This window comes from Rissa tridactyla, chromosome W (assembly GCF_028500815.1).
Source record: "Rissa tridactyla isolate bRisTri1 chromosome W, bRisTri1.patW.cur.20221130, whole genome shotgun sequence".
In the NCBI taxonomy this organism is placed as follows: domain Eukaryota; kingdom Metazoa; phylum Chordata; class Aves; order Charadriiformes; family Laridae; genus Rissa; species Rissa tridactyla.
In genome coordinates this window covers 15,256,846-15,275,540 of record NC_071496.1, presented here as the reverse complement: position 1 = coordinate 15,275,540, position 18,695 = coordinate 15,256,846, and the positions used below count along the sequence as shown (strand labels likewise).

The 18,695-nt window shown below is 46.1% G+C and overlaps 2 protein-coding genes across 15 annotated transcripts in view; one reads left to right on the top strand and one right to left on the bottom strand.

Annotated features, from left to right (window-relative positions):
- Positions 1-413, bottom strand: part of LOC128902094 (ubiquitin-associated protein 1-like) — a 38,986-nt gene extending 38,573 nt beyond the window's left edge. For 2 of the 6 annotated variants that reach the window (XM_054184452.1, XM_054184449.1), the window contains exon 1: positions 352-407. The gene's annotated coding sequence lies outside the window, so the exon portion shown is untranslated. The other 4 variants (XM_054184450.1, XM_054184454.1, XM_054184453.1 and 1 more) reach the window with 4 other exon arrangements.
- Positions 414-546: 133 nt separating this feature from the next.
- Positions 547-18,695, top strand: part of LOC128902083 (DDB1- and CUL4-associated factor 12-like) — a 45,605-nt gene continuing 27,456 nt past the window's right edge. For 6 of the 9 annotated variants that reach the window (XR_008463616.1, XR_008463614.1, XR_008463613.1 and 3 more), the window contains exons 1-3: positions 2,257-2,482; positions 3,275-3,529; positions 15,705-15,746. Coding sequence is in view for 3 of the 9 variants with exons in the window: in XM_054184438.1 (XP_054040413.1) it covers positions 2,399-2,482; positions 3,275-3,529; positions 15,705-15,746 (381 nt within the window). In the remaining 6 variants the exon portion in view is untranslated. Of the gene's footprint in view, positions 617-2,256; positions 2,483-3,274; positions 3,530-15,704; positions 15,747-18,695 lie in introns of those variants that run through there. The other 3 variants (XR_008463615.1, XM_054184439.1, XR_008463617.1) reach the window with 2 other exon arrangements.

Below are 18,695 nucleotides of genomic sequence, written 5' to 3'. Positions count from 1 at the left end.
CAAGCCCACCCCAGGAGGACAGTAGCCCCACAGCCACCCCACCAGCGCTTCACATCTACTGAATCACGACGAAAGCACGGAGGGTCTCTTACGCCGGACAAGGAGAAGCGACAGCAAAGTTTGTCCCAGGGGCAGTGCGGAAGGCCTAAGGCAGCAGCCAGCTACACTCCCCTCCCCAGGCCCCACTACAAGGGAGACCAACATCCACACCCCCTACCGACCCGCTCGTTACCTGCACGGTGCCCAACAGCTCTAACTATCCCCGCGATCACTGCCTACTACCCACCCCTATAAAACCCGCACCACATCACCACCTCCAATCCTACAACCGAGCGACACCATCTTGTTTACCTGCCCTCCGCCTCACCTCCCCAGCGACATACTCGCGTCACGCCGCAAGATCACCTGCCCCCACTGGCCCAATCAGGAGATGCTCGCGGTGACGTCACCTCAGCGGGAAAAGGGGCGGGGCGAAATGAGCCCCGCCTCTTTCCGCGAGGGGTGACGCGACGCCGTTGGTGCCGGTGCCCGGGCCTGTCTCCGGGGGCTCCTCCAGCACCTCGTGCCCCTCTCCCACCTGGGCACAGCGACAGGCAACCCCCGGGGCTGGATGAAGGTATCGAGCTGGGCCCAGAGGGGGTATTTTGCCCCATACACCTCAGCCCCTTTCTTTAGCAGCCATGGCCACATCAATGCCTGCCCTTGTCCCCTCACAAGGGGCTGCATGCCTGCCCAGTGGGGCTGAGGGGGCACTCCCACCAGGATACACCGGAGCAAGACGCTTACCCCCAAGAGCAGCTTTGGCAGTGGATTTTCGGCCTTTTGAAAGGGCCTTGATCCAAAATGGAGGAGTTTAGTCCAAAATGCAGGTGGTAGTTGTGTGTGTGTGAGGGAGGATGTGAGGGGGATTAATTGTGGTAAATCACGACTGAAAACAGATAAACTAGAATTATGCCTTAGGCTTTTTATCCTCAGGGGAAGCTGGAAAGCCTTTTACAGATTTTTTTTTCAATTTGGCTTTTCACAGCACCTTTGCCTGAGGTTTATTAGACAAAAACACACAAAAAAAGGCATAAAAGAAATGCCTTCTTTATCAGGAAAATAGTATGTTTACTGATTTCATGCGACTTGAGGCATCAGAGCGTTTCCAGTGGTCAGGAGCTGGCTTTTTTTGCAGTCTGCCTGCATATCACACATTTCTCTTTCCTTTTTATTTTCTCTGCAATGTCACTTGCAAAATGACAATCATTGGGTTTGGGTTACTCTAATTTTTGCTTCTATAAGCACAGGAAAAAGTGTACATGAGCTATGTGGACATAAGGAAAAGCACATATCCGTCCGCATCAGTTTTAAAGCAGCATAATTAAATACAAATATTCTATATGCCCTTTAATTCCCCTGCAATAAGGGAGCTTCCTGGTGGAACAGAGTACCTCATCGTGCACTAAGCAATGTGCACCAGACCCTTGTATTCACTCAGAGAAGCCAGGTGATAAAGCCAAGCTGTCTGCTAGTTAAAATGGTCTCTAAGGGAAACCTGGGATGAAGTTTTGCAAAGCAAAGCCAGTGCCAGGCATTAGCCCCTCCAGGCTGGCAGTGGAAGGGGAGGAGGAGGTGTTTTATGCTTGCAGTCAGACTTTCCTACAGGAGAGATTAAGAACTTCAGTATAAATTGTGCGTGTTGCAATCAACAGGAATACTCTCACAGGCTGACACACAGTGGATGATACCAAACCTATGTATTCTGCTGCTTCGAGCTACTGGAGTACCCTTCCCATGTCTCCCCAGTGCTGTAGCATCAGCCTATTCCTCCTTGCTCCTGGGACTGTGATATAGCTGCTTTTTGTCTCACATGAGCAGCACAGGCATGGGGCTGCCAAAATAATGCCCGTCCCTGCCCTCCAGACATTGCTCAGCAAGCTTCGGTTGCTCAAAAGTAAATGAAGAAAGAAAAGAGCTAGCCTGTGCTTCTCCTATACTTAAATTGACGGGGCATGGGGAGGCCGCCAGCCAGCCCCGCCGATCCGTGCAGGGCAGCGGCGAACGAACACGGGGCGAGGCCGGGAAACTTCATCCCGAGCCCCGCCGATCTTCCGCCGCTGCCGCCAGGGGGAGCTGCCCTGCCCCTAACGGGGCCACGCTGCCTGGCAACCGCAAAGGGGGTGGTTGCTAGGAAACAAGTCTCTCGGGTGGGGCGGGGAAGCCGCCACAAAGGCGCGACGCGACTGTCGTAAAAATAGCCTGGGGAAAATGTCGTGAAGCGCGGTCGGTGGGCCCTGTGGTAGAGGCAGCGACCGGGTCTGGCTCCTCTGTACTTATATGCTCCGTCCTCTAGCAGCTGCCTCTCTCTCCTGCTCCATGTGGGGCACGGACTGGGCTCTCAGCCTCTCCTCCTACTATGGCCCGGAAAACAGTTAGCAGGAAACGGAAAGCAGCAGCGTCGGCCGCTGTCGCGGGACCCGGGGGGCTCCAGGGGGAGCAAGTAGGCGGGGGGGGGAGGGGGGCAGGAATGGATGTACGGGGTGTGGGGGGTACGTGCCGGTGTCTGGGGGGAGGGGTGACCTTGACCAGGGGTTGCCGTGTCCCGGTGCTCAGTTAGGGTGGGGAAGGAGGGCGGGAGGGTTCTGGTGCTTAGGGAAGGTGTTGGGGGGGGAAGGGAGAGGAGTACTCTCGGCCCCGGGGGCGAGGAGTGTCTCGGTGCGATACAGTAGGCAGCCCCCGCTTCCGGCTCCGAGGACTCTCCCGGGTTCCTGCCGCTTCCCCCCCCCGCTCCTCCCGGTGCTGCCCCTGTTGGGTTCAGCTGTTCGGCCCATAACTGACGGGTCTCCGCCGCCCTTGGTCTGAGCGATGCTGCGAGGCCACTCGAGGCTGGGCCGGAGGAGGCCGATGAACGGCGCGGTTTGTATTGGGCGACCCCCGTGGTGTCACCCCAAACCTGCCGAGATCATGGCCGGGGGCTGCCCGGGGCTGCCCTCTTCTATTTAAAGTGCTTCTCGGCTTCTTGTTTCTATAAGTATTTGGCATCTCAATGGTGCCGAACTGGTGTGGACTCTTTGCAATATCATTCCAGTGTTACCTCTTTACCAAATATTTATGTTTAATTTTATGTTGCTGAAGGCTGTATCAGCATTTCCGAGACAATATTCATGTATGGTATTCCATAGGTAGTTTGGAAGACGTCAGTATTTTGCTGAGAATATCTTTGAATTTAGAAAGATTGTGTCTTAAGTTTGTTCTAGTTGCTTTATCTAATTTCCATACTACTTTTCCACAGTATGGGTGGGATCCCTCAGTTCACAAAAGGAAAAGACTCCCCCTGGTGAAAAGGTCTCTGGTGTACTACCTGAAAGGTAGAGAGGTCAGGATGCAGAATGAGTCCAGCTATCACCACTTGTTGCATGGATATGCAGCCCAGCAGCTTCCCAGCCTCCTGAAGGAGAGAGAGTTTCACCTCGGAACCCTTAATAAAGTGTTTGCCTCCCAGTGGCTGAACCACCGACAAGTGGTGTGTGGGACAAAATGCAATACAGTAAGTGCTACTACTCTCTCTCTTCCCTCTGTTAATTATTCCACCCCCAAATGATGCTTACCATAATTGAAGTATGTAGACTGTCAAGGAAAACATTAGGAAGTAATTAGGAGCAGGATCCAAATTGTGCACAATTAATTTTGAATGAAGGTAATGCTTAACGATCATCCATTCTCATCTGGAAATATGGTGCCATGCAGATGGCTGGAAACCTGAATGTAAGGCCTGTACCTTGATGCAGCATCTGTCTAAGCTGCACAAAGCAATTTTCATCTGTTTGCTGGATGAAGAGCAACAATGGCGTTGGATCTTTTTTCTTGTACTGCAAATGCAAAGTTAATGAATGGTGTTAGCTCTGCTAAATGGTAGCTATCATGCCTGTCAGAATTTGCTAGTAAGACTCCTTTTTTTTCATTTTGCTCAGTCTTATATAGTTTGGTTTTATGTATGGTTCCATGCTGATGACTTTGAAAAGTTGCTACAAAACTAAAAGCTATGGTTAAACTCCAGATATTCTTCAGAGTAGGTAGAGACATTCCAAGCTTAAAAAATGAATTTCAGATCTTCATGATTATCCTTTGCTTTTTCACTTTGTGATTATTTTTTTTACTCTAAATCTGTTTTCAGTGTTCAAATAACTTCCCTTGCTTATGTACCTTTATATGCTTTAGCAAAAATTGAAACCTCTTCAGATTCTTAATGTTTCAGATCCAAAGCATCGCTTTATAGGGGAATATTAAAATAATGTCCTATGTGATTAATAAATGCAGGAGATCATACTTCTTAGGTAATGTTCTCTCTGCTGGAGTTAGTAGCCCAGCTTCATTGGATGAGGTTGCAAACTCATGTATGAAGTTCTGATTGAATTAGTGTAAAATCCCAAACTTGTTCTTTGCAAGTTGGTTAGTGCTACAGAAATGAATTGAGTGTTGTAAGGAATGTATAGATCAAGCAGTTTTTAAATCTCAAAGTATATCAGTTGGTGTGATTGTTTCTTTGCCTTAAGATATTAAGATTATTTTTTTTTTGCGCAGAAGCTGCGCTCAGTGATTTGACTTGCAAGGGACAGTGGTTTTTGTGTGTTTTTTTTTTTTTTAAATTTCAGATGCTCTATTAGTATTCATAGTTACACAGTGGGAGGCTTTCATGTAGTATCTCTTAAGAAGCAAGGCCTAGCTGTATAAACAAAACAGTCTTTTAACAGGAATAAGCCTGAAATAGGATTTCTCTGCCTTCTTTCTCCACATGTGTTCATAGTCTTGACTGGTCAGCAGCCAGCACTGTTCATGGAACAGCTTACAGGAGACAAACTCCTGCTGAAATACAAGCTCTTGAAAATTTTGCTTAATCTAGCAAGATGCCTCTGTGTTTTATAGAGCTGCAACAATTTTGCTATGTTCTGTAACTTTTGTAGCTCCAGTGCTGCTACAATGAAGATAAACGGGCAAGTGCAGAACTCAAGAGGGATTCAACCATATTGTTATTCCTGCTGTATATGCTGCAATGAAGTGTATGCTTCCACAGCTAGACTTAATGTTACAGATGGACCTTGTCTTTTATTAAGCATCAAAGATTATATATGAATTCTGAATACTCTAATAGCTTTGCTTTGTGTTGCTTTGTTGCTCTGGTTGCTTTGTGTTCATGTCTAAACAAGTAGAGCGTTAAACTCTACACTCTGATTATTAGGTAACTTAATCAGGAGATGAGAGAGGGAAAATATTATAAAGAAGAATTCCTTTGCCGATTCTCATACACTGAGGTTGTGGCATTTAAGTTGGGAGTAAATCTAAAACAACTTGGTTGGGGTTTTTCAGCCTGGAGAAGAGAAGACTCTGGGGAGACCTTATAGCAGCCTTCCAGTACCTGAAAGGGGCCTACAAGAAATGTCGTCTTGTAGGCAGTTCCTTCTTGCCTTTTAGTTTGACCAGCAGGTCCCAGCTCAGCCATGCTGGTCTATTCCCTTTCTTGCTTGATTTCTTACACCTGGGGATCGAGAGCTCTTGTGCTCTATGGAAAGCATCCTTGAAGATCTGCCAGCTCTGTTCTGCCCCCTTGTCCCTGAGGACCGTTTCCCAGGAGGTCCTGTTGACTAACTCCTTGAAGGTTTGCTTCCCTAAAATTCAGGGTCCTGACTAGGCTCCTCATCTGGCACGTATCCCTTAGGACTGTGAACTCCACCAGTGCGTGGTCACTGCAGCCCAGGCTGCCTCCAGTCTTGACATCCCCAATGAGCTCACTGGCATTGGTGACTATGAGGTCCAGTATGGCATCCCCTCGGGTAGGGCTGTCTATTTCCTGTCTTAGGAAGTTATCATCGAGGCACTCCAGGAACCTCCTGGATTGTCTACAGCTCGACGTGTTCCTTGTCCAGCAGATGTCGGGGTGGTTGAAATCCCCCAGCAGGACGAGAGCCTCTGAGCGCGATGCCTCCTGTAGCTGGAGGAAGGCGGCTTCATCAGTAGGCTCCCCTTGATCAGGCGGCCTGTAGTAGACACCAACCACAAGGTTCCCCTTGTTGCCTTGGCCTCTAATTCCTAGCCATAAACTTTTGACTTCCTCTTGGCTGTTCTTTAGGGACATCTCTTCACTCTCTATCCCTTGCTTACCATAGAGGGCAACACCTCCGCCCCTCCTTCCTTGCCTGTCCCTTCTGAACAGCCTGTAGCCATCGATAGCCACACTCCAGTCATAGGATTTGTCTCACCAGGTTTCAGTAATGGCCACTATGTCATAGCTTTCCAGCAGCACCGTAGCTTCAAGCTCCTCCTGTTTGTTGCCCATGCTGCCTGCATATGTGTAGAGGCACTTCAGCCAGGCTGTTGGCTGTGATGCCTTCTTAGAGGAGCACCCCTTGGGGTGTTTCACGGGTGTTTTCCTGTTGACTCAGACTACCTCAGGAGCCCCTGGCTTGTCTCCATAAGACTTGGGCTGTGAAGTAGCATCCCCAGCATGCCTCCAGGCAACAGGTCGAAGGCCCTTAACTAGCGCCCTGTCCCTCTAACCCTGATGTGATGTCCCACAGCTTGTCACAGACAAGCCTGATATTATCATCCCCCTCCCCCTTCACATCTAGTTTAAAGCCCTGTTGATCAGCCCCGCAATCTCTTGGGCAAAGACCCTCTTCCCCCTTTGAGAAAGGCGTTTCCCATTTGATGCCAATAACCCCGGTGCCGTGTAGGCCATCCCATTATCAAAAAACCCAAAATTGTGGCAGCGACACCAGCCACGGAGCCATGTATTAATGGACTGGATCCATCTGTTCCTTCCAATGTCACTGCCTGCAACTGGAAGGAGTGAGGAGAAAATAACCTGTGCCCCAGACTCCTTTACCAACCTTCTCAAGGCCCTGAAGTCCCCTTTGATTGCTCTTGGACTACAAGTCACAGCTTCCTTTCCACCTACATGGAAAATCAGTAACGGGTAATAGTCTGAGGACTGTATCAAACTAGGGAGTTTCCTGGTGATGTCCTTAACCTGGGCCCCAGGAAGACAGCAGCCTTCCCTGTGAGGAGGGTCTACCCAGCATATTGGACCCTCAGTTCCCCTTAGGATGGGGTCACCAATGAATACAACCCTTCTTTTCTTCCTTGTGGGTGTGGTAATAATATGGGCAGTACACCTTTCTGACTGTGGATATGTCTCTAGTGTATATTGCCCATCATCCACATCCTCATTCAACTGGCTGTCCCCATTCAGTACCTCATATCTGTTGCTCAGAGGTACTGGGGTGGGGGGGGGTGAAGTGGGCAAGGAGGGAGTTCGCCTGCTGCCCTGACCGTGAACTTGCCTCCATTCACTCTTCATTTAGGCTTCTGCCTGACAGGGGCAGGGTACAGGGGCCCCTTGATCCTGGTTACTTTCTGCCAGGTGCTCCTGTTTCTGTTTCAAGGAGGACAGAGCCTGGCTCCACCAGTCTATTTCTTCTTCAGCCTCCCTAATGCTCCTTAACCTTTCAGCTTCCTCTCTCAGCTCTGCCACCAGGCTGAGCACATCATTCACCTGTTCACAATGCACACAGCAGTTCTCATAGCTGCCTCCTGTTGCCAGTGAAAGGCTCTGGCACTCCCTGCAGCCTGTGACCTGGACGGCTGCGTGTCTCCGTGGGAACTCTGTCTGGGTTCCCACATCCTTTCTGGCTGAGAGAATGACCTTCTGCTGGGTGGAGACTGTAGCTAAGCTCCTTCCAAAAGGGTGATGACTGCCCTTCTTGTGGTGCTCCCAGGTGATGCCCACTCATTGCTTGCTTACTCAGTGTGTGGCAACCTGGTTGCTGAAAGGCTTCTTTTATGAGGGGGGGAATGGTCCCAGCACGCCTTGTTTAGATCTATCGCTGGGGGTGCTGGTTTTGCCCATGCCTCTTCAGCTGGCTCCGTCCCACGCCTCTGTAGCAGCCCACCCACGAGCTGCTGGGTTCTGGCCTGGGCTAGCTACTTTTCCCGGCTTCAAAAAGCCCCCAAAGGATCCCCTTACTGGTCCTTTTTGCCGAGATTCCCTTCCCCAGTGTGGACTGACCTGTACTGGAGCTGGTCTTCTTGGCGAGAGTTTATTAGTTTCCAGTTGCTTGAGAATATAATTGCCTGGAATCTAATATTTTTGTTTGCCTTTTTTTTTTTTTTTTATCAGTCAGGCCTGATAGGTATACTTGTGTTTAAAAACTTCCTTGCAGAACGCTCTCTTCTGGTTTCTTGGGTGGCTTTTCCAAGGCACGAATGGGTTGCTTTCTGAATGCTAGTTGATACCTTTTCTCTCTTTTGTGGATTCATATGTTGCCTTGCATGCCCTGCTGTAAATCCTCAGCTCTTGTTTCTTCTTAGAGACTTCTAATTTGTTCAAGAGATCCCACGTCTGTTCTGTGCATCTCATACAATTATAACCTAGTCCTGTGGTCCTGGGGTTTTAGTGGTGAGAATACAATGCACGGTTACTCTTCCATCCACGAATATGGACTCTGTATGGGGAAAACTACTTCCACTTGCTTTGCACATGTAATGAAGAATCAAGACAACTACTAATTTCTGATCCCAGGGAGGGAATGAGAAGTTATGCTCCTGCAGTTTGTAACTCTACTCAAAGTCCACCAAAACTCAATGCAAGTAAACCTCTGATGCCTGTAATTAACACTTTCATTCACTTTTTTTTCAATGTCTTGTGAGTAAATAGCCAGGTGGTGTTTCTTGTCTCAAGAGTACTTGGTTTTCTGTCAACTGCACGCGATACCCATGTCTGCCTACAGAGTCTGGTAGTTTCTGTGCCAGGTATGGCGTGGGTGGTAGAGATGCCTTTTAGCAGGCGAAGTCTCTCGCTTCTCCATCCTTTGCCATCTGTCAACATGTGTTAACTGTCTGCTAGCCTCCTGAAATTAAACACAGAGGGCAAGACGCAAATAAAAACTGACAAATGTGATTTTGGCACTGAACAAGTTCAATGATATCAAAGTGTGTGCATTTTAGCTAGTAGTGCTTCAGAGTTTCACAGCAAGGTGGAGTGCCTGATTGTGTGGTCTCGTCTCTGGAAATGCGAGTTCAGAGTCAGTCAACTCACTAGCTGCTTCTACCGCTGCTCACTTCTCAGATGTTTCTTTATCTTAGATTGTTTCTCTTTGGACCCTTTCAAGGAGGATGTGTGAGGCCTGTACTGCACAACCTGTGAGTAGGTTTTATGCTAAGATAAGTGCATGTTCTGGAAAGGAGATGTACCAGTTTGATAGCTTAGTCTTTAAAGAGCCCATGTTTCTTTGGGGCTTGGCATATATTAATAATTCTATATTGCCATAGAACAGAAGAACCCTTATGCCAAGCGTTCTATGAACATTGTAAACATCGCTATTTTCTATCTGAATAAAAGACAGGACTGAGAACTGGGAAAAATCACACAGTGTTACTCAGTGTGACCAGCAATGGTATTGGTGTAATGACGCTGTAAGCATTGTCTTGCTTTTGTTGTTAGCAAAAAAACAAATTTGAAGAACAACGATGTCATTTTCCAACTTGGCTGAGGGTAAAATTTTTGTGACCAGCTTTGGCTGGTCTGGAGTTGTGCTGTTGCAGAATGGGATGTTCCCACCTGCTCATTCTTGCTGGCACTGATGTGTGTGTGGCTGGGGAGTCAGCTGGATCAGCTTGCTGCTTTGTGTTCAGATGAGTTTTCTTGTAGGGTTAGCTTTCACCAAAGGCAGAGATGAGATACAGCTGACCGTGCAGAAACCTGAGCACTAGTTGCTGTCACAAGGGTGGTGAGACTGTTTGGGTGGGTGAGGAAGCAGCACTTGGGTTCTCAAAGATTGGCTTAAGCCAATTGTGATACTTCATTGCAGTTGATTCTCTCTTAGTGACTATTTTTAGCAAGGCAATGTGTTTATCTTGTGTTTCTTTCAAAAGTTAGAATGAATGACAAGATGTGCCTGTGATTTCTGAGAGCAATACGTGAAGAGCTGGGGCACAGAGTATATCTTGAGCACTTCTTGCATGAAGAACAAACAGTCTTTCATGTGTGTTCTTTGTGCCTTGTAAATCTATGTCTGTCCTGCTTGTGTAATAAAAACATGCTGTAGCTCAGGGTGGGACCCTTTGTTTTTGTTCCGATTGATTTGTATGATTGACTAAAAGATAGTATTGTCTGTTCGCTGCTGCCCCTGAACACAGACCAGCATATGGAGGACATGAAATGTTATGTTCATAGGCCTGTTTTTTAATCTTGCTCTATAAAGTCAATGCTTTCAGTTAAAGTTGCATGGGAAGGGCACTTATTTAATGAATTGGTAACTTTGTTGGGTGTGTTGTGTCCTGTCTGTCCCCCTGCCCCTGTGTCATCGCCACCCCCTCCCCCCCCCCCCCCCAACTGTTGTCTCCAAAAGGCAGGTCAAAAAATGGAAGTAGACTTGATGGAAGAGCCTGGCAAACTGTTCTGCTCTCAGTATTATATATAAGGGAAGAATGGATTTTGCATTTCAGACTGGTCCTCAGATATTTGATTCCCTGCCACAGTCTTTACTTTTGGCAAATTGATTAATGAAATTCTTTAGTTAATGAAGTGGGGCAGTTTCTTGACTTTTCTTGATTAACTTGATTGCAAGCAGTTTCAAAAAGGAGACAGCCACATAGTAATTGTATAGGAGCCATTTGCCAAAATGCAAACTAAAAGAAAAATAAGCATACAGCTGGTAATCTCATGGGGTGTGAAAAGTAGGGCCAGATCATAAAGATTCATGGCTATGACAACTGTAGTACCTAGCCATGCCTGTCTGCCTTGATCCTCGAGTGATAGCACTGTTGCAAGTTGTACATCTGAATTGCTTTTTTAAAAAAAAAAAAAAAAGGGGGGGGGAGATGGATTTCTCTGTCATGTCATCCAGCCTGTTTCCTTGTTAGAACAAGGTTGTTCTGCAGAGAACATGATAGCTGAGTCTGCTCTGTTTCTCACAAACGAGGTGTGGTCCTTGGACTTTTGGCAGATTGCCAAAGCAATCCTGGTTTGGTAAATCCTGGATGTCAAGTTATTTGGCACACTAATGTCTGACACATATACGTTTTACTAGCAGGAAGAAACAAATTATGTGCAAAGCTTAAAATCAAAGGACAAATATGCACAGCTCACTGTTTGGAGGTTGTCAGGGGTTTACTGCATCCAGGAAAAGTTTTTGTGGCTGACCTTTAGTTTCTATATAATGAGTAGCTGGAAAAGAAGTTCTTATTCCTGCTTGAGATAAAGAAAAAAAAAGTATAGTTCAGCTATCAGGACTTTGTCAAGACTCTTAAAGCCAGGCTGCTTTGGAGTTATTTGCAGATGTACTTATTTCAAGAGTAGCGAAGCTACCAGTTTGATTGGAAATAGGCCAATTTCTGGGATGTTTTTTTTCTTCAGACTTATGTCATTGTATGCTGTGATTTTGGCTGCACTTCTTTAAAAGCAGTCAGATATTTTGTACTTTTACTGTAGTGTCTTTAAAACGGTATTCAAATTTTCTGCGTTCTTAGCTGGGTGCCTATCTTGTTTCTTAACATTTTTCCCTTTTTGGCTTTAGAAGTGTCTAACAGCTGTTTGGCTTCTCTTGGCTTCTGTTTGCTGGATTTACAGGGAAGACTTCTTGGCAATCAGTGGTGCAGCTTGCAAGTGTGAGTTTCTGGCTTCCTGTCCTGCCACAGGTGATGCAAGAGTCTTAGCATATGCAGACAGTGCTTGCTTATTTTATTCTAGGGATGTAGTGGTTGTTTTTAAACTACCCACAGTGTGACAAGTGACTTACCAAGCAAGGGGAGAAGTTACTGCTTAAAACTGCTACTGCTGAAACTACAAAGCCAATCCCTTAACTGTGTGAAACTTCTTGCCCTAAGAGCCGTTGCTGTTCTGGTTATGGTAATACTGTGCAACTGGAGGAGAAAAGTGAGGAAATGATAAAGCAATTCAAGGGCTGATGATGGATTAGAGTGGGGTACAAGCAGATGGAAGTGCCACAAGAAATGCATCCTGTTGCTGCTTCTGGGAATATCTTAATTTGGAAACTTTTTATAGGAAAATGATGTTGAGGGTGAAGATCCAGGGCAGGAATGTGAGGGTCTGATGCTTCAGCATTGTGTGTTTCCAAGTTCTTTACCTTTTCAGCCCAATTAGTTTAGGGTTTAGCTAAAAGACTTTTGCATTAGAGTAAGTCTTTATTAACCTAGTATCAAACAGGGATGTATGACAGTGGTGTCAGACTAGAGAATGTGAAGGTTTTTAATTTTGGTCCTCATACCTGTTGAGGTGCTCTTTGAAGTGTAAATCTCTTGCAGCTGAAGCACAATTTTGCTGAGTCTGTGGGCATCCTGAGCTGTGGATGTGTTTTCCTAATTAGCACTTCTGGTGCCAGCTTTAGGACCTGCAGATGACACTTGCAAGCCTTAATCTTAGGTACTTAACTGTTGATTTTGGGTTTTGGTTTTTTTTTCCTCAGTAGTTGAAGGAGGTTAGGGGAGGGAATTAAGTGTTTCTGCTGGAAGGAAATGCTGAGGAGGAAAAGAGGATATGCACTTATACGGTGTTATAGTTGAATTTAAAATAAATCGAGTCCGAAATAGATTCAATAAATATTTATTGAGGTAGGAAGGCAAAAGCAGCGCTGGGCGGCCGGGGAGTCGCAGCTCCACCAAAGGCTCGCAAATTCAAGCAAGCTGAGCAGCTCTTTTTATCTTCAGGGAGGTCGGTTTCGACATCTTCGGTACGCCCCTCTGTAGCTTCTTGCTTGAGGTAGTTTAGATAAAATGTTGGTCACAGAATCAGCTCAAAACAATACATTCCGATAACATTGTGGTTAAGCTTTTTGTCAAACAGGAGTTCCCATGTTGGTGTAGCAAGATAACATTGTGGACATGTCTCTTCTGGTTAAACAGGGAGTTCTCAAGACTGCCACAATGGGTTCGTTCCTCTTGCTTAACTTGTTCGATCAGCAAATCACCTTTAGTTACTTATTACATAGGGGAAGGACAAGGGAGGATGAGAGGAGAGGGAATTGCTGGTCATGATCCTACAGTGCAGGTGTTAATTTTCAGGGATGTGGTTAGGGCAGAGGGGCTGCTGCATGCATCATGCTTTTACCTGCTGTCTCGGGCAGTGAGCTGTATTGTAAAACTTGGGAGAAGTGAGGAGTGCCTCCCTTCTACTTAGCTGCACTTCAGCTGTTTCCTGGCCCCACACCTGCATGCAAGATAAAAGAACTAAACATGAAAAATTAGTCCCTGTAGGAACAGTAATCTGTTTGTGCAAGACTGCCTACAGAGAAAGACTAGTTGTGGGTTGAAGAGTCTAGACACAACACACAAATAGTGATGAATGGATTTCAGCTTTCTCTGCAGAATGAGTTTAACATACCATACCTTATCAGGTTTTGATTTTACATTAATATTCTGCTAGTTCATTACATCAAGAATAATAGATACACTGCTAAATTTTCTTGGGGTTTTGATGCTTATTAAAAAACAGATCTACAGTCTGTGAGAGTTCACCAAAACCAACTTGTATGTATAACTCCTCTCTGAGAACCTCTAGATTTCTCTTCTGTCCTTCTAGAAATAACTGACAAAGGATTTCAGAACAATTTCCTTGATGTGTATTTTATAAATTGCATTGAGTTTTCTTGGGGTTTTTTGTTGTCTTCTCCATCTTCGGCTCACTTCCAGAGGCTTTGAGACGATCTTCTTTGGTTATAGAAAGAACAAACTTAAGGAGGGAGGGGAGGATGGAATTTAATTGTAATCCCGGGCTGTGATTCTACATCACTTTCCTTAGTGCCAAGTTAACTTCAGATCCTCTTATTTCCTCACTTCACTCATGTTTCCTCACAGGGCTTTGTCCCCTCTGTTATACCTATTTGACTGTTAGTGCAGCTGTGCTCTGAACAACATCTGTGAAATGATCCAGCACAGGAGCCTCCCAAATGAAAGTGCACTTTGGCAGGCAATGTAAGCCTTTGTTCTGGTTTAGATTGTAATGGTAGTATATGTTTGAACTGACATAACTGGGTATAATGATGTCTGTCTGAAGAGTTGTAAGGCTTTGTAACTGAGTTTTCTGCCAAGGTGACAGTGACATAGAGCTCCAACTTCTGGTCTTTTTGCAGGATGAGATATGTAGCTAGACTTTTTTTTTTATGTTTGCACTGTCAGTACTATATTTAGTTAATATTCTACGTGTATCACCAGAAAATAAACTCCAATTATATAAACTTAAAAGTGACAGTTTGTCAAAGCCAAAACTTCATGCTAAGTATCTTACCTGGGAGGCAGGAGACTTGTGCTAAGCCCCCTGGGGTTTGCTGGCTGTTTTGAGGTGGGTCTCTCGCTGTCATACAGGAAAACTGGAAAACAATATTGTTTTGTCATGGTATTAAACAGGGAAAAGTCTTAGATTTGAGGGGTTTGTTAAATGGGAAACCTCCCATGACAAACAACTTCTCTTCCATTGCTGTGAAAATCAAATGAGTCTCGCTGAGATAAACAGCTCCTGTGCAGGCACGTCCGCAGCGGAGCCGGGCGATCGCGGCGAAAAGGGGCTTTTCCCGAGCTTTTCTGAGGCGGGGAAAGGCCAGGGCAGCGCAGGGAGCCGACAGCTCGCGCGAGGGCGGCTGACGAGGCAGGGGCGGGGCCAGCAGCAGCAGCGGCCACCCCACTCCCACAAAAGGCAGCCCTAGGGAGCGCGAGCGAACAGGATGGGTAGCCATGGCATGGCAGCGTGCGCGCGAGAAGAGCGCGGAAAGCTCAAGAGGGGAGCTTAGCCATGGTCTCTACCCAGCAGAAAGCTACATCTTCTGTACTTGCCAGAGCAGGTGTATCCACACAGGTAGAGCTCCCATGGAAACATACAGCCCCCCAGGTCTCAGGCTGCAAGGAGTACCACAAGCTTTCATGGCTAATAGATGGTAGAAGGGATGACAGCTGTGTGAGGTGTGACCAGGTGGATTATCTGCTCAGCCTGGTGGCAGAGCTAAGAGAGGAAGTAGAAAGGCCAAGGAGCATCAGGAAGTGTGAGAAAGAAATAGATTGGTGGAATCAGGCTCTAACCTCCCTGAGTAAAAAAACTGGAACAGCCACCAAAAAAACCCACCCAAGATAAAGGAGATCTCATACTGTGAGAAATAAGTTCCGGTCCGAATGAAATAGGCTCAGGCAGAATCCTCTGTGAAGCACATTTTTATTCACGTTCTTGCAAGAGCGGGTGACCTAGCAAGTAGGCACACCTTCAGTTCTTGAAACACACCTTTTTATTCCCTAATCCCAGACGAATTTTTCCCTCCCCTGTTTCCCGTTGGTTAGGTACTCCAGGGTTCACAGTCTGTCCGAGGTGCCTAAAATCCTTCTCGGATGTCCGGCCTCTGTTTACTTCTCCTTATGCTCCACCTAAAGGGATTATCTGACTAGTTTCTTTCTTTCCCTTTTGGTAAAAAAATTGCTCAATGTCATTAGCCCTGCTTAAATGTTTGACTGCCCTTCTAGACACTAATCCAGTAGGAATCAGTTTGTCCTTTTGTCTGTGTGATAAGAGATGTTCTACAAGCCTTTGCTGGAGCCTCTTTGTCTTAGTCATTCCCTTATCATGCCACCTCTGATGGAAACGGCTTTTCTCCTCTGCAAAAGCAATACCTGCCTTTCTTACAACTTCCCCCTTTCCTTTTTCATAATCTTATTGCTTTTTGCATTTCTAGGGCATGGTTCCATATGAGGCCTCTAGAGCCGACAGCATGATGGTAACATTATTCTTTTTCTTCTTGACAGTTTTTATTTTCTTCTAGATGAAGCATTTTCCCAGGGTATGGGGGAGGGTTTACTTCCATTCGTTTCGTTAGGGCAGTTTCAATTAATCGTTGAACTAATCCTCGCACACAGGGAATGATACAGCATCCTGCAGCCACTAACATTCCCGCTACCATTATAAGAGAAGTCAGTATTGATACCACCCTACCTTTCTATTTCCCAAACCAGGAATCCAGCCAACCTGTCAGTGAGGTGCCTATTCCAGAGCTCTCAGCTAACTCATCAGCTAGAGTGGTGAGCCCTTGAAGGGCTTTAGTTATAGTACCATCTGGAGCTGTATCGTTTGGGATGAAGGTACAGCACCGATTCCCTACCATTACACACACACCTCCCTTCTCTGCTAAGATCATGTCCAGGGCGATCCTATTTTCCCATGCCATTCGGCTGGTTGCATCCAATTGTTCAGCTATTCCTTTTACTGCATCCCTGGTATAATTAATAAACCTCTGTTGGTTATAGTGAATATAATTTACCCAACCTACATTTTTGTTTATAGTTACCCACCAGAAAAAGGACAGATTTGAATCCTGCTCCTGTCTGATTCCTTGCTTTGTGTTCATCTGGGACTCCTCTAGGGACTCCAATGGGATCTATATATATCCGTTCATCAAAGGATACACCCACACTTCCTTTTACTCTATTGCCTGAGCTCAGGGATCCTGTTCCTTTGTCAAATGCTAGGGTGAATGGTATTGCCAATTGTACCATTCCACATGTACCTTTCCAGTTAGCCGGCAACACAGATCGCAAGGTCTTCCCTCCACAATACCACCAGAGATCCGCCCGAGGCCCTCATACCGCTGAGTAGTTTCCTCTTACATCCTTGGTCACATTCAGAGTTTCAGTGCACAGGGTAAATTCCCCCACAGGTTTGGCAGCATTCACACCCTGCCGTGAGAGGCACGCTGGATGGTTACCAATTGCTGTGGAAAATGCTGGTGGCACTTTAACATCTCTAGACTCCAAGGCAGGAAACAGTAAGGAAAGTGAATGACAAGTCTCATTTCCCCAGGCGGTCTTTTCTTGGTATAATGCTATCATACACCACATCCCTATGGAATCTTTTGTCCACCCTAAGGGAAAAGGGACGATCTGTGCTGTGGGCCTTCCTGAGGCACAAGCATAGCAATTGCTTTGGTTCAAACTACTAACAGTATATTTTACCCATTCTACCCAAGCATTTGTCTCGCCGTGCCCTGTTTCAATCTCAAATGTTTGTCTAAGATCTTTAATCTCAGTAACCGTTACCAAAGCTGGATCATTCGGTGGTTCCCACTGTTGTATTACTGGGAGTTTAGTAGTCATAGTTGTCCCTTCTGCTTAACTGCTATTTTCCAGTATGGCTGTTCTAAATCTTCCCCTTGGATCTCTTCCAGACACATCTGCTCCTATTCCATATATTAGGTTAGCCGTATCATCCCCCTGGGTTATAGTTATCAACAGAGGATTACATTCAAAAAGGCCACACTGTGGGGAAGGTGATCCTTTGTAAAAATGTATTTTCTTTTTGAGAGGGTAATAATAAGAAGGCTTGATCCACTTGTCATCAACGGCCCACCCTCCAATTTGGGTGGTCCACCACACTTCACTCCATTGGTCACAAGGTGCAGCCTCGTGATATCCCTCTGCGACCCTACAAATTTCTGGGAACAGGTAACTGTTTTCACCACTCAACCATCTTTGGGCCTCTAGATTCCCACACTTCAGTACTTGACAGGCATCAAAGCGTACAGTCTGTGGGGTATTTCCTTTAATGATATTTATGATAAGCCTAACCGGGTAATCTGGGTGTGCACTCCAGCTTCCTAGTGGGAAGCTCAACACCGCCCCTATGACCAGTATCATCGCAAAATGCTTCTTAAAATTCATGGTGTACACAGATTTATATCTCCCAACTGGATCATCCCGCCCTAACCCATGGCTCATTGTCTCTTTAGGGTTACTTGCAGCGGGCTGTCAGTAGAATGTACAGTCCACTGTTCTACTGGATCTGTTGGCGGGGGTTCAACTGGTCCTTTGAGTAGAGTGTAGCGAGTCCAACCCCTGTCGGCCGTCCTCACTGCAGTCTCAGTCGTCAGTAACACTTGGAACGGGCCTTCCCATTCTGGTTGGAGCTTGGTTTCCTTCCAGGATTTGATCAAGACCCAATCTCCTGGTCGGAAGGCACGGACTGCAAATTCCAGTGGTGGAGTTTGGGCAAGATAGTCCTTTATCTCTGAGAAGAGAGAAAGAAGATGACAACCCCAGTATACAGTTCTTAAGAAACATATCTTTAGTTTCAAAAGTGGGCAAGTCTTCTCTGTTACCCATATAAGGTAGTCCAAAAAGCATCTCATAGGGCGAGAGACCTGTATCTTTTCTAGGACAAGTCTGGATCCTCAACAGTGCTATTGGTAAACATCTAGTCCATGGTAATTTGGTTTCTAAAATCAGTTTCAACAATTGTCTCTTAATGGTCTGGTTCATCCTCAACTTTTCCTGATGATGGGGGATGCTGGGGATATGAAATTCCCACACTATCCCTAAACTTTCCACAATTCCTTGAAGGAATTTAGAAGTAAAATGACTGCCCTGATCTGAGTTTATAGTCTCCACTAACCCGTATCTGGGAATAATTTGTTCTAGTATTATCTTAATTGCCCCTGCTGCAGTAGCTGACACCAAGGGGTAGGCTTCCACCCATCCAGTAAGGCGGTCCACTAGGACTAAAAGATCTTTTAGCCTGCCTGTTGGTGGTAGTTCAGTGAAGTCTACCTGTATACTTTGGAACGGTCTCAAGCCGGGCTCTCTTCCTCCTGAAGGTTGCTTTCTCAAGGCTTTCTTGTTTACTGTCTTACAAATAATACATCCCTCACAAATTTGGCTATTGTGTATATGCCAAA